This window comes from Pseudorasbora parva, chromosome 22 (assembly GCF_024679245.1).
Source record: "Pseudorasbora parva isolate DD20220531a chromosome 22, ASM2467924v1, whole genome shotgun sequence".
NCBI classification, from domain to species: Eukaryota; Metazoa; Chordata; class Actinopteri; order Cypriniformes; family Gobionidae; genus Pseudorasbora; species Pseudorasbora parva.
Window position 1 is genome coordinate 21,520,810 of NC_090193.1, and position 23,683 is coordinate 21,544,492.

Below are 23,683 nucleotides of genomic sequence, written 5' to 3' on the forward strand. Positions count from 1 at the left end.
ACAACTTGACTGGAGTCCACCTGTGGTAAATTCAGCTGATTGGACATGATGTGGAACCGCGTACACCTGTCTATATAAGGTCCCACAGTTAACAGTGCATGTCAGAGCACAAACCAAGCTATGAAGTACAAGGAATTGTCCGTAAACAAAAGACACTGATCTGGTGAAGGGTACAGAAAAATGTCTGCAGCATTTAAGATCCCATTGAACACTGTGGCCTCCATCATCTATAAATGGAAGAAGTTTGGAATAACCAGTACTCAACTCGATGGTCACTCTGACAGAGCACCAGCGTTTTTCTGTGGCGAAAAGAGAACCTTCTAGTAGAACAACCATCTTTGCAGCACCAATCAGGCCTGTATGGTAAAGTGGCCAGACCAGAGACACTCCTAAGTAAAAGGCAAGACAGCCCACCTGGAGTTTGCCAAAAGGCACCTGAAGGACTCTTAGACCATGAGGAAAAAACAATTCTCTGGTCTGATGAAACAAAGATTAAACTCTTTGGCCTGAATGGCAAGTGTCTTGCCTGCAGGAAACCAGAGACCGCTCATCACCTGGTCAATACCAACCCTACAGTGAAGCATGGTGGTGGCAGCATCATACTGTGGGCATGTTTTTCAGCAGCTGGAACTGGAAGACTAGTCAGGATCAAAGGAAATATGAATGCAGCAATGTACAGAGACATCCTTAATTAAAAACCTGCTCCATATCCAAACTTTAGACTGGGGCAAAGGTTCATCTTCCAACAGGAAAACGACCCTAAGCCACAGCCAAGATACGTCTGTGAATGTCCTTGAGTAGCCCAGACTTGAACCCGATTGAACATCTTTGGAGAGATCTGAAAATGGCTGTGCACCAATGCTCCCAATCCAAACTGATGGGAGTTTGAGAGGTTCTGAGGAGAATAATGGGAAAAACTGACCAAAAATAGGTGTGCCAAGCTTGTAGCATCATACTCAAACAGACTTGAGGCTGTAATTGGTGCCAAAGGTGCTTCAAAGTATTGAGCAAAGGCTGTAAAAACTTATGTACATGTGACACTTTTCGTTTTTTATTTTTTTAACACATTTTCAAAGATTTCAAACCTCTTTCAGGTTGAATTTGAGGAAAATAATGATTTTAAATACTTTTTATAGTAAGGCTGTAACAACAAAATGTGGAAAAACTGAAGCACTGTGAATGATTTCTGTAAGCACTATATAACACTTGCAGTATAAAAAGCACAGCAGTAAAATCACTGAATACATACTTTTCTGTTTATTCAACAAAATAAAAAATAAAAATTACTGGCCAGGAGTCAAGAATTTTTTTTAGTCATCAGAAACACTACATTGTATTGAAGATGTATATGTCCCCCCCCCCCCCCCAATTAAAATATTTGGTTAATGATTGATGACTACAAAAGACTCAAGAGAAAGGTTTGTTTATTTTAATACAATGCCAGTAAAAAGTGCTTCCTCTAAGAGCTTCAGTGTGCAAGTTTCTCAGTACCCTTTTCTGAAAACTTAAGACTTTCATTTAATTGCCCATTCAGCAGTTGACAAATCCATGTCTCATAAATAGCTTATCTAAAAGATCTGTTATATGCAATTAATAATCCACAAGGCACATAGTGGTTCTGATTTAAGTGGTTGCTTCCAGACCAGACAATACATTTACGAGAAACAGCGAGCACTGGTTGGAATATAACAGCAAGCTGTTAAGTATTTACAGTAAGCAAGTGCATCAAGAAAAGCCACTGCAGTCTGTTTGTTCTTAATGATTCTTAAATTCAAATATGAGGGAAAACTCAACAAAGTTGAGTCAACAAAGAACACAGGTTTGCTCGGTGAGGAAATGCATAAGTTTGGTCAGTAGATTTGCACAGTTTTTAATAGATAACTTGGTCATCTAGTAGGTTGTGCATAAGCACACTTAAAAGAGTCTCTCTGGCCCCAGTGTTAAGACGCTGGCAGTGTATAGGCATCACATCAAGGTTTAATCTTCCAGAGCTGGTAAAAAAAACACATGATGGACATTGTTAAACCTGTTAGTAAAAGATTGCTTGTGTATTTTGTACTGCTTAAACACTGGTATGATAAAAGTCAAATAAAAGTGATAAAAGTGAGTGTCCTGATAACAGAAAGTAGCACAATTGCAATTGAGTTAAGTCATAAAAAAACAGATCACAAAGATCAATAATTCCAGACATGTGGATTTCAGCAGGACAATAAAACAGACCCAGGAAACAGGTGCAAAAAACCACTGTACTTAGAGTGCAAATGTTTCCCTCACCCGGATGTTGAACCCTAGTAAATCGCTGACAGCCGCTGAGATGGCTGACAGGATGACCACTCTTGTGATATTGTAGACGAGCGGATTCACCGTCAGACCCAGCAGACGAAATGGAGTGTCTAATTCCTGAAAGCAGCAAAAGATGGTCAATGCAAAGCAAAGCATATTTTATTGTTCTCAATGAACGAGGCTTTTCTAATGGTCTTACTTTTAATAATTTTGTGGCCAGCCTCAGTACGTTGTTCACTATGTTCAACTGGTCCTTTTTGTTTGGTTTCTTCTCCATCTTAAGATACAAGTTTATCTGAAGCAGAAAATGTAACAGCAAACACACTAAGCTGTAAGCAATGTCGCATTTATTAGTGCCTGCGTAGTGCGTACGTGTGAATGGTTCACTTGTTTCTGAACAATACTGCCTCTGTTCTGAGCGGCTGAGATTATCATCTCACCTGTTCAGTCAGAAGCACAGAAGCATTGCTATATTTTCGGTTGGTCTCTGCTCCGAGGGTAGCAAGGCGTAGGAGGAAAACCATGAGAGCAGCACACCAGACCATCAGCTCCCAGTTGGTCTCAGAGTCCAGAAATGTGTGATGACTATGCAAAAGCTGAAACATAACAAGTGTTATTTTCCTGTTTCCTTCGCTATATTAGACTGTCACATTTTCAAACTGTGAATAGATTTAACAAGCACAGTAATATGATACTTAACCTAATATAAACACCTGATATCACTTCAATTGTCTCTGAAGATGACTTTATGGCACACATAGTCAGAACCATTTATAATTACTACTGTACTTACTAAATCCAAATGACAAAAAAAAAAAAAACACTATTGCCAAAAGTGTTGGGACACCCCTCCAAAACATTGAATTTGGGTGTTCAAATCACTTCCATGGCCACAGGTGTATGAAATCCACTGTCAATTGTTAGTGATATTATAAAGTGGAAACAATTGGGAACAACAGCAACTCAGCCACGAAGTGGTAGGCCATGTAAAACCACAGAGCAGGGTCAGCGCATGCGGAGGCACACAGTGCAATAGTAGAGTCAATAGCTACAAACCTCGACTTCGTGTGGCCTTCAGATTAGCTCAAGAACAGAGCATAGAGAGCTTCATGGAATGGGTTTCCATGGCCGAGCAGCTGCATCCAAGCCTTACATCACCAAGTGCAATGAAAAGCGTCGGATGCAGTGATGAAAAGCACGCCACCACTGGACTCTAGTGCAGTGGAGAAATGTTCTCTGGAGTGACAAATCTCTGTCTGGCAAGCTGATGGACAGGTCTAGGTTTGGCGTTGCCAGAACAGTAGTTGCTTGCCTGCATTGCAAAAAGATTGGTGGAGGTTTTTTTTTTGTGTTGGGTTGTTTCTCAGGGGTTGGACTTTGCCCCTTAGTTCCAGTGAAAGGAACTCTTAATGCTTCAGCATACCAAGACATTTTGGATAATTTCATGTTTCCAACTTTGTGGGAACAGTTTGGGGATGGCCATCTCCTGTTCCAATATGACTGCGCACCATAATCCAAAGCAAGGTCCATAAAGACATGGATGAGTAAGTTTGGTGTGGAGGAACTTGACAAAGAGTCCTGCAAAGAGTCTTGACCTTAACCCAATAGAACACTTAGAGATGAATTAGAGCGGAGACTGCGTGCCAGGGCTTCAGTGCCTGACCTCGCAAATGCGCTTCTAGAAGAATGGTCAAAAATTCCCATAAACACACTCCTAAACCTTCTGGAAAGCCTTCTCAGAAGAGTTGAAGCTATTATACCAGCAAACGGTGGGCCAACTCCATATGAAACCCTATGGATTTAAAATGGGATGCCATAAAATTTAATGTGCATGTAAAGAAAAACTGCAAAAAAAAAAACTTTTGGCAATATATCTTATATATATATATTTGATCGCAGCGCTCATTAATCGGCTGCCGGTGAACATGTCAAACTAGCGACCAAAGACGTCAGATTTTAGCCTAGGATCAGAGGAATCTTTTAGGATTTGGTAAATTTGTCTCAGATGGCTAAAACGTGGCCAAAAACATTAGGCTTTTATTCACAGGAGAAATAATAACTACATGGTGGATTAATAGTATATAATTCTTGCATGTCTTATAAAATTTGAAAATGTCAACATCTGTAGGAAAAAAACAGACATATGTATACATTTCACATTTGATGTCAAGGAAAACAAGACCATTTGTGCCATGTGGAGTGAACAATCTCCAGGATAACACAAAGGGCCTGTTTACACCTGGTCACTTCACACGTTTTCTCTGGATAGCTATCCGATTGGGAATAGACCAGGTGCAAATGCCCCCCGAAACGTTTGAGACAGATTTAAATCCGATCATTCAAACCACTTCAGGAGGTGGTTGAAGACACAATCCAAACTAAACTGGACAAGTGTAAATCTCAGCAGATGAGGACTGAGTATCTCTTCAGCAAGGCAACGCGCAAACTGCCGCAAATGAATCTGAAAGTAAGTCGCAGGCGTTTAACACACAATCATCTTTATTAAAGTAGTGAGACTAAATGATCTTACCGGTGCTGATGGCGCTCTCTCTCCTATTGCTGTCTTTGATCTTGAAATTCGCTGATGATAAATAAAATGCAGCTCATATTTGTTGCTTTAGTTGCCGTGAAATCCATTAAAATTTACATATAGTGCGGAAATTGAAGATCGGATTTATATGATTTTTGTAGAGATGCATTTATGTGGCTAAGTGTAAATGGAATCATTTTAACAAATCAGATAACCATCTGATCAGTAAAAACACATAACGTGACCGGGACTGCACGATGGTCCGTTGGACAGTTGAAGAAATTGACAAAAAAGTTTATCATGCATTTGCCGCATCTCACAGCAGGGTGCTGAATGGAGTTCTCTTTTACATCTTATCATGCATGAAATGATAAATACACACAAAACATATATCAAACTGCCTGTTTTGGTGAGTGTGAGTTATTTCTTAAGTTAAGTTAAATAGCTGGGAGAAAATTGTATTTTGATCCATGCATTAGTTCTTAAAGTGACAGTAGCCTAAACCTGCTGCTGTCTGAAGGGATTAGTTTATTTTAAAATGAAAATTACCCTAAGATTTACTCACCCTCAAGCCGTGAATGGGTTATGAATGGGGCCCTCGAGTTTAAAGCTCAGAAAAGTGCATCCATATTTTAAAATGAAAATTACCCTAAGATTTACTCACCCTCAAGCCGTGAACGGGTTATGAATGAGGCCCTCGAGTTTAAAGCTCAGAAAAGTGCATCCAGCCATTATAAATGTACTCCACACAGCTGTGAAGCTCCACAACATTTAACATGTTATAAAGTAAAATATCTAGCTTCAGAACTAGCGGAAAAAGCGCAACTGTGTGACTAGGAAGTAGCGCAAGCGTTTTTCAACTGGGAGAGCCATTACACTTTCTTCGTAAGTTGAATACAGAAGACGGTCTGGCGGAAGCTAGATATTTTACTTAATAACGTGCTAAATATGGATATTTTTCTTACAAAAGAGCATCGCTTCGCTTCAGAATTAACCCCCCGGAGCCGCGTGGAGTACGTTTATGATGGATGGATGCACTTTTTGTGAACTTTAAACTCGTGGGCCCATTCACTGCTATTATAAAGCTTGGAAAAGTCAGGATATGTATTACTATAACTCCAATTTTGTTCATCAGAAAGTCAAATGCACCTAGAATGGCTTGAGGGTGAGAAAAATCTCTAATTTTAAAGTGAACCAATTCTTTAATGTTAAGTCAAACAACTAAAGACAAAGAGAAAGTCACAGACTGCTTGACTGAGTAGCTTTAGTACGTTCGAAAGGAAAATTATAAAAGGAAAACTATGTGCTGCTACTTTATATTTGATTACTTTCTTCAATTTCTATAGTTATTTCTTACCGGAATACTACTGTTAGAATTACCTCACCAAGTTAAAGCACTGTTTATTTCAGTCCTATTGTTCTTATTTTTGTTTCTTATTTACTGACTGTTAGATTTTAATAGATTTAGTCGACTAAAACCAAACTAAGGGCCAGATTTACAAAAACAGGGTAAACAGGGTAAATTAGCGTGATAGCGCAATTCCATAAATGCACTGATTGGAGTTCTGCGCGTGATCTACTGACGAAGCACAAATTAATGAACACAGACGCAGCAGGATCATTTCCAAAATGACCAGCGCAATCTACCCGTTAACGTCTGGTTTAAAGGTCCTGTTCTTCGCGATTCCATCGTTCAAACTTTAGTTAGTGTGTAATGTTGCTGTTAGAGCATAAATAATACCTGTAAAATTATAAAGCTCAAAGTTCAATCCCAAGCGAGATATTTTATTTAACAGAAGTTCCCTTTCAAAGCCTACAGTGAACGGCCGTGTTTGGACTACACCCCTGCACTTCCTTCAGGAATGACGTCACTAGAACAGTTTGTTGACTAACCCTCCACCCGAAAAAAATGCGAAATAGGGGGCGTGGTGTTGTTGTTCTCCCACGTGGAGAAGAGCGTGCATTCATCGCTTGCATCTCCCCGTTATGGTAAGAGGCGTGACCTTTCCAGGGCAAAGTGCGCTAAGCTGCTGTCCAATCACAACATGGGAAGCGCTGGCGCAATCAGAACTCGTTACGTATTTCTGAAGGAGGGACTTCATAGAACAAGGAAATCATCAGGCCGTTTTTAGGACAGAGGAAACAGAGGTGTACAGATAAGTAAATTGTGTGAAAATTACAGTTTTTTTACACGCGAAACATGAACTCATGTTATATTGCACACTGTAAACATTACCAAAGCGTCGAAAACATGCGAAGAACGGGACCTTTAAGACAAAAACTTCTCTGATGAGATGTCTGATACACAATGATGACATGATGTTTCATAATTACAGCCGGCATAAAACAAAAGAATACACAAATACTATCAGCAAACCTTGAAATGGTCAGCAATTTACTACAGAGCAAGTGCTGTGCGCAAATATTAGTGTCACTGTCACTTGATGGGGGATCTGGTGACGAAGCTGCCAGTGATCAAAATACTGATTTTGATTACAAGACTATGGTTGAGAACACTAATATGGGAATGTATGGCGAAACATTCATGCATTTAAGGGTTTAAGATACAGAAGGATCAGGGTTAGTATTTTTTTGAAGGCAAACCGTACAAAAATATGCCTAAAGGGTTTCAAAAGCATTGTGGAGAAGAACAATAGCTGACCTGGGCACAGATGATGAAGGCAATAGACAAGGCCAGGAGGAAAATCGATGATACAATGACATCAACAGATCGCTGAGGGCCTCGTCTCTGTTAAATAGAATAGAGAAATTATTAAACTGCTCTTCATATAAATGTGAATTTATCAGGACTACACAAATGTCCCTGCCATCAGAAACACTCAATCACTGTCATTTGTGCAAGTTTGTTTACCATGTAAAAGCAATCAAAAAGCTTTTATCCCTCAGTCTATGAAGTTAAAGATACAAATATTTTTCATTATATGGCTGAAATTAAAATTCTATACTATTTTAATAAATCAAAACAATAATTTTAAATGTTACAAGTAAATTTAGGCATACCATTATATTGTACAGAATAAAAACAAAAACAGATATTTTTTATTTCGAGATTTGATAAAGATTAAATTTAAAAGTTAATAAATTATTATTAATATATTAACATTGGGACCAACATATGATAGGAAGATCTATAAAAATAAATATATATTAATATCAGTTACATTTCAGTTTCTTAATATATTTAATAAATTAAAGAATTTAACGGATGTACTGAGCATCCCTACATGTAAACTGTAGAAGAGGATACCTTCAGGAATGATCGAAGTGAAAGCCACATCTTTATATTCTGTACTTTCTTCAGCCGAAAGTGAGGAATCTCCGATTTTTTGGCTTTGCGTGCAGATGTGAGATGGCTGAAAAGTTTCGCAAATAAAAGGCGCTGTGGATGACATCACATTTGTTGAGAACAAAAATCCTTTTTTGTGGCACTAAGGGGGCATTTACATGACACCGCTTTCAACTAAAAACGTATGCATTTTCCACGTTCATTTACACGACTACAGTGTTTTGGGGGCCTGAAAATGGAAACTTGAAAACGGGTATCTAAGTAATATATTTTGAATACGATACAGTTATACAATTTATGAAAACTGTGTCGCCATGTGCATGCATATTACGTGATCAGTCTATTGGCACGTTGTGCTCATTTAAGAGTGACAATTGCTAACTACTAGCCTGGCATGCATAATACAGCATTTTCAACGGGGATCCTTTTTTGACAACGTTGTCGCCTGTACAGTTAAAAAAATGCAAGGGAAAAACCTTGTGTTCAGTACACCGTGGTCGTGTAAATGTACTAGAGCTGCACGATTCATTTTTAAAATATTATTATAATATCTTTTGGAGATTCTTTCAAAAACGCTGTTGCAACCAGTATTAAAACAAGTAAAGAATTTGAGTAAACGAACCGATTTAAAAACAGATAATTAATTTAAATGAAGGGGGGGTGAAATGCTGTTTCATGGATACTGATCTTTTTACACTGTTAAAGACTTGGAATCCCATACTAAACATAGACAAAGTTTCAAAAGTTAAGGTGGACGTTTGATGGAGTATTTCTGTGTCAAAAATACTACTTCCGGTTAGTCATAAGTTTCGGCAAGTTTTTTGAGATCATGCGTCCCCTTTGACGTTAACGGGGGCGGAATTTCCTTGTATGGGCCTTACGGACAATTCTACCGGAAGAGCGTGAGAGAGAGAGAGGGAGAGAGCGAAAGTAACAGGCTACGCCCATCAAAGCGCTGGCTTGTAGGCTGCGCTGCACAGGTAATGTGCACATAACAATGTCACCAAAAAAGTGCGTTTTTGGTTGCCAGACCAAGACAGTCCTGCACAGATTCCCCAAAACCCCGCGTTAAGGCAACAGTGGATGTAATTTGCTTTTCCGGATCAGCAACTGAGTTGCGCGAATGTTTATATCTGTTCGCTGCATTTCGGTGCCGACTGTTTCATAAACAAGGCCCAGCTCGACGCCGGATTTTCCCGATCGCCTAATGCTGAAGGATGGAGCAGTCCCAACGTTAGTACCGCAGGCGGTGAGTGAGACTGCTTCAAATGTCTGTGTTTTTGCCTATGCTCATCAAGTAGCCCAAACATGATCACGTATAGTTAATTGATCAATGGAGCATGCGATGTGTAGTGCGTGTACATTTGTTTAGCTGGCCACTATATGTGTAACTTTATGTTTGTGTATTGTAAAAGCACTCCAAACAACAATACACAAAGAGGGGGGAAATATGTTGAACTAAATAAGCACGCTTCTTCATTCAAATGCGCTACTATTCCGTGTCTTTCTATGTAAACACTAACTAGCCTGCCGTGCAAAACCAGTCCGCTTACTGTCTACACAAACCACGCGTAAACACACAAACACACGTGCACAACTGCACTTCCCACATGTAACGTTACACCTTCAAAGACAAAAATACGACGATATAATTCAAGTATAAATATGTAAATAACACAAGCCGCTAAGCATATTATATAGTTTTAGTGTATAACTTGTACCACATAGAGACGTCCTGCTCTAGTCGTTTTTGCTGCTGCTCCTGTTCAACTGCAGCCTCTGGGTCTGATTCCGGATCATAGATGTATGGCTGTATCTGATTAAAAGCCATATTTTTATTTTGAATAAAGTTTTTTTCCCGCTGTTAGGGATGACGCACTCGACTCAACACAATAGCAGCGCGCTGCTGCACACGTCATTATTTAGCTCCGCTCACACGACACGCCCCCACCCGCTCGGCTTTTTTCGGAAAGACTCGGAACAGCGCATCTTTCTTATATAATTATAAAAAAAATAAAGACTTTTCGGAGATATGCAGGATGCAATGCTACTCTATAGGTACTCAAGATTGACATGACACTGACTGAAACTGAGTGTTTTACCCCCCCCTTTAAATGAATGAAACATTTCTTTTAAAGACTCTGCAGCAATTCAAATTTTGTCAGAACCTCTAGTAAATTTCAATTCATTTTATTTACTTGTCTGTTCAGAATCATGAGCTCTATTTGGAACAAAAAAAAAAGTATTCTTAATTCATCCAGAATCGTGCAGCTCTGTATCGTGTACCCTGAGACTCAGCACACTTTACAATAAAGTTAAATTTGTTAAACGATTAGTTTACCCAAAAATGAAAATTCTGTCATTAATTACTTACCCTCATGTAATTTCGACACTCGTAAGAACACCTTTCTGAGCCATCGGCTTTCAACAAAAATACTTAATTTGTGTTCCGGGTGTTGAATGACACGAGGGTAAGTAATTAATGACAGAATTTTCATTATTGGGAGAACTAATATAAAAGGAACACTCCACTTTTTTTGAAAATAGACTAATTTTCCGACTCCCCTGAAGTTAAATAGTTGAGTTTTACTGTTTTGGAATCCATTCAGCTGATCTCCGGGTCTGGCGGTACCACTTTTAGCATAGCCTAGCATAATTAATTGATTCTGATTAGACCGTTAGCATCTCGCTCAAAAATGACAAAAGAGTTTTGATATTTTTCCTATTTAAAGCTTGACTCTTCTATAGTTTTATTATGTACTAAGACTGACAGAAAATGAAAATATTTGATTTTCTAGGGCTGATATGGCTAGGCACTACACTCTCATTCCTGCGTAATAATTTAGGAACTTTGCTGCCTTACCATGGGGTGCAGCAGGCTCAATGATATTATGCAATTTTAATAGAAAAAATATCAAAACTTTGGTCATTTTTGAGCGAGATGCTAATCACATTCAATGAATTATGCTAAGATATGTTAAAAGTGCTACCGCCAGATCCGGAGATCGGCTGAATAGATTCAAAAACAGTAAAACTCACTAGGGGAGTGTTCCTTTAATGCATGATTTGCTCATACTACATCAGCTTAGAATGGTGGCCTCAAATATGAACATTAATAATGCTAACACTCCAGTGCGCAATAATTAATTCATAATGAATGTTCATTTTCACCTGTTTATATGTCCTCTCAGCCACACACATCATAAAGAAAAAGAGTCCAGACAGGAAAACCCTTTCCATTGTAGTGATTATGAAGAACGCATAAGACAAGGCACAAGGCGGCCCGATGGCCACTGCTGGAAGTTCCTCGAGGGAAACGGAATTGAGATTGGCAACATCCAGTTTCTGTGCCAGTCTGAAGCAGTAGGGCAGCAGAGCCAGTGAGGCCGTGACCAAGCTGCCGAAGATCAGATAACCCATCCCTTGCTCAACCACCTTCACCTGGAAACAGAAGTCATTCAGAGTATGTTAACAGCAACAACACTGATCTGTTACTTCTGAAATGCAAATACCAATGCAAATCTCTAAAACAGTAAGTGTTCAAAGGCTTACAGGGATGTGTTTACATTGAATTTGAATAAAATGTACTTTTAGAGAGAAAGGCAATGGTTCACTTCCCTTTCCAGGCAATTTAAACTACTAAAGCAGAAATAAACAAGGCAGAGAGGTAAAGAAGGACTTTACTCGTGTTAGAATGATACCACTGATCTCCAGCACGGACATGTCAGCTTTCTTACACTCTCCTTGCTCCCAGATTATGGCACTGACGCGATCTTTGGAGGGGTGACAAGCCTGCAGCCATGAAAACTGGTGCTAAAGGGAGATTCAATTAAAAACAAAATGAATAATTCAGTCAAGAGTCCATTCTATACCACTTATATATTGTTTGATGAGGTTGGTAAAACTAAGAAAAAATTTAAGTTCAGTTCCAATTTCCACACTTGGATGGTTTTTGATTTTTTGGGAAATAAAATGAATGTTGATATTTTTGGGGGACATCAAGTTAAAAAATGTCACAGTTGTGCAATTGTCCTCATATGATAATGAATAAAAATAAATAGCAATAAAACATACCAAGAGAATGAAATTCTTTCAAAGTAGAGCAACATAATGCTATGTTTTTCCACTGTGTATTAATATTCAAAAAAAGTCATGTGGTTCAATCACCATGCAGAAAAAAAGGAAATTACCTTATATAGAAACGGATAGCCAGAGCCTAATGACTATAAAGTTCAACAAATTTCTTAAAATAGCAGATAATTTTTGTGACGAGGCAAGGTCAATTCAGGTTGTAAAATGTCATGTGACATGATTTTTTAACATTATCCTAGATTAACTTAAACCAGGATCATGTTAAACTTAAACATAATCATGGGCAGCCAGATTTACAAATTTCACACTGCACATTAATAAATCATAATGAGTTTAATACACAGAATGCAAGAAGCAACACTGTGTGGTTCGACACTTTAATCGTTGCATTGAGATAGGCACTAAAATTAAACATGTATGAAAGTATTTATACAAACTGTGCACAACCTATATCAGCATTCTGTTTGGTTCATGGACTTTCAGTTTGTTTGCATTTGACACGTCGGTTCTTTATTCAGTTTCCCACTCATCTGTCTCGCTGGTTACCGTCATCATGAGCTCATTCAGTTCAGCTGTGTCTGTTTAATCATCTCGTTTGTGTTCACCATTTAAGTTGTTCGTTCTCCTGCACTCCTTGTTCATTCACCGTTATGTTAAATTGTTGCCTGTCTTGGGATTAGTTGTAATTAAATTCTTGTTTTGAACTTGTTTCATCTGTATTCATCTTCCTGCCTGCACACACCCGTGACAGCACAAGAATATTTAATTAGGTAATTATTGTTTCGTTTGTAATTGGTTGACTGTTTAAACAACTTACTTGTACATTCTAAAGGGGCAAAAAAAAAATTATTTATTCCCCCCCCAAAAAAAAATAAATAAACTCGATTTACGATTCAATTTTTCTTCCCTGCCCCCCATTTAAAACAAAATAATTGCAAACTGTACATATATTTTAAATATATATATTTATTATATTTTATTAAAGTACATCAACATAAAATTGCAAAGGCAAAACCTTTATCTAACTGAAAAGTCACTGTGCAGTGTGCAACAAAGATTGTTACACATCCAAATTATTTATACAAAATTAGCTTTGGATTGAGCTAATAAACAACAAAAAATCCTGAGGTAACTTTTAGTTGAATTGAACATGTAAACAGTAACACCATTCGCCATAAAAAATGTAATTTCATTTTAAACACTCTTTGCAAGGAAAATGAGCCTATCAACAACAGCAGGCTTGAGGCAAGCTCGGTTACAGGTGACAATACCACCACCCAACACTAAAGACCCTCTTCAATGGGGCGCTAGTTGCAACTCCTCACGACTGAAGTCAAAGAGCATTTTTTTTGGAAGGATCTGCTCTCTTTCGCCGGCTGTTTCTGCCATGTTGTTTGTGTATGCATGCTCTGCCCTCGGGAGAGGGGAGGGGCAGAGGGCTGCGCCGCAGGGAGCGTGCTACGGAAACCCTGAAGGAAGTTTTGGCGAATACAAAATGTATGTATTGCGTTATACTGCAGAGGGGGAGAAAAAGATTTTTTGACAATATGAATCGATTTAACCTACCAACTCGATTTTTAAATCAAATCGATTTTTTCCCCAGCCCTAGTTTCACATTTAGGCGTGTAGTGGTGCGTCAGTGTAGCCTAGAAATCTAGACGCATCCTAGCGGCAGCAAATCCAATCTGCTGCGAGTATCGTCTAGCAACTCTCAATACACTTCTGAGCTGTAAACGACAAACTCTGGTCGGGCCAATCACATTGTGTCTAGAGTTGGTGGGCGGGGCTTAACATAATGACAGCCAAGTTGCGCTTGCGTGCTGCTTACTAGTAAACACAGAAACTGGCGAACGGCGGTCTTTCGAATCGCGACTCTGGAAGACTTGGAGTTAAGCTTTTCTCTGAGAAAAGAACAAAGAATGGCACTGACGTCATTCTTAAGAAGGGAAGATGTGTTCTGAGTTTTGCCGACCGGTACGGCGAAAGTTTAATCTGTTAACGACCTCTGCTTCACCTTCGTTGCTCTGGTTGGTTGTAGCGCTATCCAATGGTGTGCAGAGGGAGTTTGAAAGACAACCGTTTAACCCACCCCTCGGATTAAGCCCTGTCAATGGTGAGTTTCCAGACTAAACATGTTGATGTGGGTCTGTCTTGTCAGGCTAGCGTCTGTGTTACTTTTAGCGTGAAATCTGCAGTATGAAAATTTGTTACAGCAAAACAATTCACACCACAATCTTAATTTGCGCTGGAGGGGTTAAAACTCCTCTTAAGAGGCGTTAAAATGATGTTAACCCAGGTTTAAGGGGATGGTTCACCTAAAAATTAAGATATTTTAAATAAAATCAGAGTCAGTGCGGTCCTCTCCAATGACAGCTACGCAACAACAACTTTGACGCTTTAAAAAGTTCATAAAGAAGTCAAAACTAATCCAAGTGAATTGAGGTTAGTACAAATTTTCTGAAGAGACACAGTCACTTTGTATAGTAAACAGATTAAATTGATGCTTTTATTCACATATTAAACATTGATCACTGAACCAAAACAGCTTAATGTGTGAGAAAAAATCTCATTGGTTCGTGCAGAAGCTCAAACATGAGGTGTAACACACAAGAATGAATCCCATTGGTTCTTACATGTCAGAAAAATATGCTTGAGCTTTCGTTTAACACAACTGATGTGTTGAAGTTAATGTTTATTTTAAAATTCAAAAGTCTAAATTAAATCTCTTCATCATAAAGAAATCATGTCTCTTCAGAAAAAATGGACAAAACCTCAATTCATAAGGATTTTACAATCTCTTTAGGAACTTTTTGAAGCGTCAAATTGGTAGTTGCGTGGTAGTCAATGGAGAAAATCGCTCGGATATTATTCCAAATATCTTCATTTGTGTTCCGAACATGACGAGGAGTCACAACATAAAGGTGAGTAATTTGACAGATTTTTTTTTAAATTCTGTCACATTCCATAGTTTTGTTACAATAAAACTGCAGCCCACCTGCGGTAAGGCCTCATCCTCATCACTAGTCAGAGTGATGTTGGGCAGAGGGAGGGAGTGGCTATGACTGTGATGCTCCTCCCCACTCTCGCTGCTTCCTGTGGAGACGGAGTCAGGATCATGTAGAAGCTCTTCCCATAACATATCATCTGTGTCAGAGGCTGGACGCGAGCCCTCTGAAGGCCGCAGAAGCTCAACTTCGCGTGGCAGAGCTGGGGTGTCTTTTGGCATACCATTACTGTCTCCCTGTATGCAATCACAAAATGGTGATGAATATTCTGAAGTACTTTACAGACCTTTGCCTTTGGTTTTAGTCAGATGCTCACCTGATTCTGTGATGGCGAAATGTTCTTGGGGACTTTGTGAAGTCTATTCCGGAGCTCACGGGCATATTTTGGAGGTGCAGATGAGAAAAGTCTCTCTCTTTGCAGCTCTGCTTCATCTGCCTCCTCTTCCTCACTGGAGAGATCTTCAGAAACCCCATACGGAGGCCTCCTCAGGGAGTCCTGCAAAACCCACAAGATCTCAACCAACAAAAACAGAAACGTTCATGACTCTTCAAATAGTGTAGTTCAAAGGAAAGTGTTTTACCAGGCTCTTCTCTGTTCTGTAGAGCTGGCTGTTGTCTTCCAGTTGCAGAGGTTTGAGTTCTATTATCCCTCCCCCTCTGCTGCCCTCATCCTCAGACCTCTTTGATATTCTACTCTTCCTCTGTCTATGAATAAACAACAAAAATTATTTAAAACGTGACACAAATGGATCAAAATAATGCAGTATTGACCAAACAGAAGGCACGACCTATCTGTTTTTTAATATATAATATTAGTAATGTAATCGTGCCTGTTTTAACACTAGGGTCAATGACAGTGCATTTTTTTATTCTAAAATAAATTAAAATGTAATCCATTCATAAAATGACTTGAGAACTTTTTCAACTAAAAATAATTTGGCGGGCATCAAGTACCGCACCCCCCAACCCCCACAATTTTGTCACCAAAAAGTAGTGTAGCCTAAGGTTTTATTTATATATATATATATATATATATATATATATATATATATATATATTTTTTTTTTTTTCTTTCTTTCTTTTTTTTTACTGCCAAGCCAAAGTAATGTAGTTCAACTAGGAAAAAACAGGATGTAAAGTCAAAGAGAGGAACTGTGCAGATTCTCATGATTGTGTTAAGGGTCAGATAATTTGACCTTTTTGTGACATGGCAAATTTAAATCAGGTTGTAAAATTTCTATTGGTGTGAGAAAAAACCCAAATCATATTTATGAATAATTCTTGACATTTATAAAATACTTTTTACCTTGAGAAAATATTTAAAATGTATATTATTTAATAATTTTTAAATAAAGATTTTAAGCTGTAATATTTTTTTTTAAACTTGATTATGACATCACATGTAAACTTTCATGAAAATGGTATAAAGTTTTCCAAAACCACATGACCAACATGAATACAAAGAGTACATTTAGATTTTTCCTTCTCTTTATTGTGGACACTTAATTGTCATTGACCCACCAGTGTCAGCTGAACACTGGCACTGCTGATTAAACTGCCAGCCTTGCGGAAGATTAGATGTATTGGACATTTGATGAAAGAGAAAAAAAACACTTGGTCCTTTATGGCTCTGAGTCAGTGTCTCACAAATCTGACAAAGCAGTAGCTTAACCTTTTCCTGCGAACAGGGCTGGCGGTCCGGCTGGGGACAGGGCTGTTGTCTGGGCTTCTGGAAGATTCTGTGGATACTATTTGGCAGTGTACTGTACCCATCAACAGCATGAGACACAATGGACCCACAACCTCACTGGCACAGGCTACTGGTACCTCAAAATACAACACAGCTCCTGCCACTGCAATGAACACAGATTATGATATCATATGGATCATTTTAAATGTAATTCATTTCCAATTGACTTAGAATGCATTATCAATAAACCACATGTATTATCGTTCAATGAAATCTGAAATATTCTAAGAATGACTAATGAAACTAGGATGAAACACTTCAGTGCAGATTTTATTTCCACTTGACAGTTTTGCTGAGAGGAAGAAAAACTGCATACCTTGAAGAAAATACAGAACCAAGATAAGGGTGGAGATGCATTTAGATGTGACTTGGATCCACCACTGAAAGAAGAAAGGGAAGAAAAGGACCCTGACTAAGCCTTTACGAGTCAGAGCGGTCCAAGGGCTCTCTGGTTTGGCCTTGCTAAACGTGGAACCTGCAGTTGTAAAGACACTAGTTCAAAAAGAGCATCATACTGTAAAACAGTACTCATTTTGAATAAAAATAAATAAATAAAAGTAAAACCAATTTTGGTTTGGTTTTGGTGTAATTTATGGAAATTGCAATTTATACTTGACATTAATATACAATTAGTATAATTTAAAACTATGATTTACAGTGACAATGAAAACAGGATATTCCCAGAAGCCCATGTGTGACATTACTTTTGATTATCTTTAGTTAACTTTGTAATTTAAAAAGTTGGTACATTACCATTATATAATTTAATTATAATATGTGGTTACAATTAAACTGAAACATACAGGCATGGAAATGTCATCCTGTAATATAAACTTTTTTGCAGTGAATTTCTAGCAACTTTCGCAGCCTGTTTTACTGTACATTTTTACATTGTATGCATGTAATCTTATCTGATAGCCTATAACAAGTATATAGATTCAGATGCTAAACTTCATGATAACTCACCTCTCACCAGGTCAACATCAATAAGGTCTGGCTTGATATGGCCGGTCTTTTTAGGTTTGCTTCCAAAACCCTGTTCAAAAGGAACAAAGTTTCACAAGTCTGATTGCATACGTTTTACGCAATATTCAAGAACCACATCTATGCAGCAAACACAAACTGCCACATTACCTTGAGCTCATTCTGTTCCAGTGATTTTTCCCAAATCTGCTGATCATATGCTCCAATCTTTGACACAAGACCATGAGAGCTTGTAACCACTTTAAAAATCATAATCTGTATTTAACGTTACTGTACGATAGCTGTAAAAAGGCTCACCTTTTTCTGATACCATGCTATTCCTGCCATGTTTGAAACACATTCGGTCAGGTCATCTCAGGCAGCAGATATCAATCACATAATATTTCATTCCTCGAAAGAGTTGAACGTACAAACACAGTGAAGAGACTCAAATGCAAATAATGAGAGCGGCTCTGTAAACGTTAACTTTACATACAAAGTCGCCGGCTATTATTTAAATAAAAAAGATGATACAATATTAAACTCACCTGGAGCCCAATAAACGGTATCTAGATACAGTTGCTCAGAAGTGCGTGTTGGGTCTTGTCAACATTTTCAGATGTACGTTATATGTTGGAGCTGAAACAAACCTCGCCCCCTACTACAGCAAAACTATCTGACGCTACATCATAAACATCTCATTAAAATGTAAAAACAGCCGTATAAAGTTGTGAAAAAAATATATTTGATATCAAAACACCCTGGCATCAGTTCGGTTAAATCTGTTCGACGATAGAAAGATCTTCTTGTAAAAGAGAAGTGATTGTTAAAGTTCTCACTTTCAGCAGCGTCAAGTGTGTGAAGCAAGCAATTAACGACACAAACTAGGTGTGTATCAAATGGCGGAAGTACATGTTGTACAAAATAAAATAAAATAAAATAAAATAAAATAAAATAAAATAAAATAAAATAAAATAAAATAAAATAAAATAAAATAAAATAAAATAAAATAAAATAAAATAAAATAAAATAAAATAAAATTTTTCGTTCAGTTTAAGGTCGAATGTTCATAGAACAATGTGACAGTGTGTGTTATATTATAATTAATTAGTAGGCTTTGTCTAATTTGTAAACGAATCGTTCTGTTGAGTCGAATATTTACGATGAATTAGTAAAAATCACCCAAAAAATTTAAAATCTCTCATTATTTACTCACCATCAAGTTGCAAACCTGTAACCTATAAGTTTTTTCACTTCTGTTTAACACAAAATATATTTTTAAGATTATTGGTCACCAGTTGACAGCCACGCCCAGGTAGCAAACAGACAGACCACCTGGGTTCCGTTAATAAAACAACCATGAATCAAAATACATATTCGTTTCCAATGTTTGTAAAGTATCTTCAGTTCGGTGAGCAATATATCCGAGTGCAGACCATAGACAGTAAAAAAAAAAAAAAAATAGTCAAGGGCGCAATTTATAGGGGGTCGTCGAGTGATTGTGAGTACGATCTTTATCTCTGGATGTTTTTTTAACCAATATTTTCATGCTGTTTAAACAAATGGATGGATGTTAACCTACTGTCTCAGCAACAGTTTGTCAATAACTGAAGATATAAAGTAGCCTATGGTATTTGGGGAAAGCACAATGATTACAGATTATATATATATATATATATATATATATATATATATATATATATATATATATATATATATATATATATTATAATGTTAATATAAAATATATATAATGACAGTCTTTAAATTGAACAAAAAAATATTATTTTGTTTATCAAAATAAACAGAAAGAAAATAGAACAAATTTTGCTAATGTGATTCATTTCATGCAAACATGAACTGAACAATATAAAAACTAAAAATAATTCCAACCGTGACAGTACCACGCCGTCCCGGAAGGCGCATCCTCATGCCATAATACATCAGCTGGCGGGACAGTTCAAGAGCCAAGGACAGATGGCCTTTACCCTTGGCTTGGCCACTATGGCTGCAGACGTATAGACCCCGATATTCTTGAGAGAAGCCATGGGGTTATGAACAACTCGAGCAGATTCATGGGCTGGAGTCCTTTCTGGATGCTGGTCAGTGGCAGGAGCCATCTTGGGACTCTGGACAGGATGGAAGTCCTCTCTGGAATCTCAACCACATCACATATTCCATAAAATTGACAAGGGAACATGTAGTAGCTGCTGTCGGTACTTGGCAGAAGATATGGTCAACAAGTCCAGTCAAGAAAATGATCTTAAGGGCCCATCATTCCAGGGCACCAGGTGGGCAAGATCAAGGGACTCCTCAACATAATCCTCAATGGGCCAGTCATCTTTCGACAAGGAGAGAAGCCGATTGGCCGGGTTAATCAGGAATAAAAATAATGCAACAGTGCCCACCACATCCTCTGAGAAAGGTCCCTGATAATATAAGACCACCTACGCTTGCCAGGACACCAAATGGAACACCAGTTCCCACCACATCCACAGAGGAAGAACCTGTGCCTGCCTCATCCACAGAGGAAGCATCAGTGCCCACTGTGTCCACTAAGAAAGCACCTGTGACAACCTCGTCCCAAGAGGATGCACCTGTGCCGACTTTCCCCTGGAGGAAGCACCAGTTTCCACCATCATCTGAGGAAGCACCTATGCCTGCCTGATTATCAGAGGAAGCACCAGTTTCCACCATCATCTGAGGAAGCACCTATGCCTGCCTCATTATCAGAGAAAGCACCAGTGCCCACCATATCCTTTGAGGAAGCACCAGTGCCCACTGCATCCCCACCATAGACCGTAAAAAACGGGGAGCAACTGTACCTGCCACGCCCAGATTCATGAGAAAAGGGAGGCTCCCTTATAATATTAGACTGCATCTGACAAGGGATAGTTAGTTCACCCAAAAATGAAATTGATGTCATTAATGACCCACCCTAATGTCGTTCCTCACCCTTAAGACCTCCATTCATTTTCGGACAACAGTTTAAGATGTTTTATATTTAGTCAGAGTGCGTATGCAAATGAATGTATACACTTTACTGTCCATGTCCAGAAAGGAAATTAAAAATATCATCATAGTAGTCCATATGTGACATCAGTTGGTTAATTAGAATCTCTTGAAGCATCGAAAATACATTTTGGTCCAAAAATAACAAGAACTTTGACTTTATTCAGCATTGTCTTCTCTTCCGTGTTTGTTTTCAAACCTCAAATAATGATTAAAACGGTCATGAATCAGCGTATTGATTCATGATTTGGATCATGTGTCAAACTGCCAAATTGCTGAAATCACGACATTGGCGATCTGAATCATTGATTCACGGATTCTTGACCATTTGAATCTTTATTTGAGGTTTGAAAACAAACGCAGAAGAGAAGACAATGCTGAATAAAGTCATAGTTTTTGTTATTTTTGGACCAAAATGTATTTTCGATGGTTCAAGAGATTCTAATTAACTAACTGATGTGTCATATGGACTACTTTGATGATGTTTTTCTGGACATGGACAGTATAGTGTGCATACACTTAGATACACTGTCGGACTAAATATAAAATATCTTAAACTGTGTTTCTTACAGGTCTGGAACGACATTAGGGTGAGTCATTAATGACATCAATTTCATTTTTGGGTGAACTAACCCTTTAAGGCCACCCAAGGGACTGCCTACGCTTGCCAGTACACCCAAAGCTCATTTAACCTGATTATGTCTATGTCCTGACTCCTCAACAGGAAAATGTAGGTGCATTTCATGTAAAAAAGCAGAGCATGACTAAGGATTCAAGCAAATGAACGAGGGAACAAAGTATCACTAACATACAACGTACTTCATGCCTGTACTTTGTATTGTACTTCATATCTGTATTTTGTATTTATTTAGTACATACAAAATGTACTAAATAAAAAAATAAAAACTATTTATTTATTAGGATGATACACATTAATTAACAATGGTGTTAAATACATTTTAAGCCAAAATAGCAAATTTTCATGAATAAATGCTCTGTATTATAAATATGCATTGAAGATAAACAGAGTATGCACGTGTTGCCTAATTCAAAATATTATAATTTTTTTTAAAACTGAAAATGGGATGTGATTTATTTATATCATATTTTGTTTAATTATAAATATGCATACAGTGGAAATAATCATAGTACACACGTTGCCATGAAATGGACAAGTCTTGTTTTGTATTGAATATTGCAATACAAAAATAATAAATATATAAATCCTTTATACACACACACACACACACACACACATGCACACACACACACACACACACACACACACGCGCGCGCGCGCGCACACACACACACACACACACACACACACACAATACAACAATAGCCTAATAAATTTATAAATCCCTTATACACACACACACACACACACACACACACACACACACACACACACACACAATTTTTATACTGTAAAAACTGTATTTTCAATCCCCTTACACTGCCCCTACTCTAAACCTACCCATCACAAGAAACATTCTGCATTTTTACTTTCTATAAAAAAAAATCATCCAGTATGATTTATTTTGAAAAGTGGGGACATGGCCAATGAGAGAGATGAGTCTACTTAGCTTTGTCTGTAATTCTGTAAGTCCTCTGGCTCACTGCATTGCGCAGAAGACTCGCTTGCCATCTAGAGCTGTTTGAGTGTTATGGCAAGTTGCCCGCTCCAATATGGCGGAGACGTTGATGTACGATCCAGCGTCCATCGAGGACCCTATGTAGTTTTTCTATGCTGCAAACAGATAATTATGAGACGGCATAATAAGATTATTATTTTTTAAAAATAGTTTAGTTATCTATAGTCTTCGAAATGTGATCCACATAAGAAAGAAATTCATATAGGTTTGGAATAACTTATAGTAAATGTTTTTTGTTGTTGTTGGATGAACTGTCACTTTAATTGGTCCAAGGCAATCTAGGAAGAAGTTAATAGATTGTTGGTGTGGTCTTTTATTTTGTGTTGAGAGTGCGTTTAACAATGTTACATTTGTTTGGGTTAATTAGGCCTATGTCTATTTTTAACGTTCATACAATTTTAAATATACAAAAATGTAACGATATATGAATGAAATTTTTCGTAATGTCTTTGTAAAATAACTAAATAGCATGCAAATGACTGAGAAAAGAAAAGTAGCCTAACGATACCACTGCCACAAGAAGGTAGTCTCGCGAGAATGTACTGCCAGATTTTCACCATTAGATGTCAGCATTTTAATTATATTAGATCACATCACAATAGATTACTGGAAAATGAATTAGTGTTTGTTTACATCTGATATTAGGAAGAGAAGATCATTTCCAGAGCGGTTGCGCTTTTTAAACTTGAATCTGGCTCTTCATTTCCTGTTTATATGGTAGGCCTTTCTGTTCTCACCATTCAAGAAAAAAATGAACTCCTTATTTCTATAATTAAATTCATATGCTTGCTTCTCTCTGACAAAATAAAATTATCGCAGTAATCAAATGCAATCTTTTGACCCCAACTAAAAACATAAATCGTAAGATGGGTGTTGACTTTTAATTGAAACGTATTTTTTCACTGACCTATATTCAAGTAATATGTCTGTGATCATACAAACAGTATTAACAAAACAAAAAACGACTGCATGCAGCTATAATGTTGTGAGAATATTGTTAGTTACTAATTGCAAAAAGTTTTATGTTACTGTGATGACTGTCTGCAGAACTTTCTATATAAATATACACCTACACCCACACTC

At 37.8% G+C, this 23,683-nt stretch overlaps 1 protein-coding gene across 2 annotated transcripts; it reads right to left on the reverse strand.

Moving 5' to 3' along the window:
• Window positions 1–1,407: 1,407 nt before the first annotated feature.
• phtf1 (putative homeodomain transcription factor 1) lies at window positions 1,408–18,807 on the reverse strand. 2 transcript variants are annotated; one of them, XM_067432321.1, is made up of 18 exons: window positions 18,479–18,807; window positions 18,249–18,341; window positions 18,102–18,158; window positions 17,934–18,003; window positions 17,284–17,442; window positions 16,890–17,070; window positions 15,799–15,922; window positions 15,534–15,713; window positions 15,208–15,453; window positions 11,805–11,933; window positions 11,292–11,561; window positions 8,082–8,213; window positions 7,476–7,562; window positions 4,814–4,864; window positions 2,724–2,879; window positions 2,483–2,578; window positions 2,275–2,400; window positions 1,408–1,991 (listed from the first exon to the last, which is right to left on the reverse strand). In XM_067432321.1, exons 2-18 carry the CDS (start codon window positions 18,276–18,278, stop codon window positions 1,971–1,973), a joined length of 2,115 nt encoding a protein of 704 aa, XP_067288422.1. In that variant the 5' UTR covers window positions 18,279–18,341; window positions 18,479–18,807; the 3' UTR covers window positions 1,408–1,970. The 2 variants fall into 2 exon arrangements, with proteins under 2 accessions (XP_067288422.1, XP_067288423.1); XM_067432322.1 differs by lacking the exon at window positions 4,814–4,864.
• Between the last annotated feature and the right edge of the window lie 4,876 nt (window positions 18,808–23,683).

Excerpts from the sequence above, each read along its gene's own strand:
- phtf1 (XM_067432321.1), bottom strand. The coding sequence starts at position 18,278 with ATGGCAGGAATAGCATGGTATCAGAAAAAG. Across the intron at positions 11,562-11,804 it reads GTGGTATCATTCTAACACGA|GTGAAGGTGGTTGAGCAAGG; the intron begins GTAAAGTCCTTC and ends TTCTGTTTCCAG. Across the intron at positions 2,579-2,723 it reads CTGTGCTTCTGACTGAACAG|ATAAACTTGTATCTTAAGAT; the intron begins GTGAGATGATAA and ends TTTCTGCTTCAG.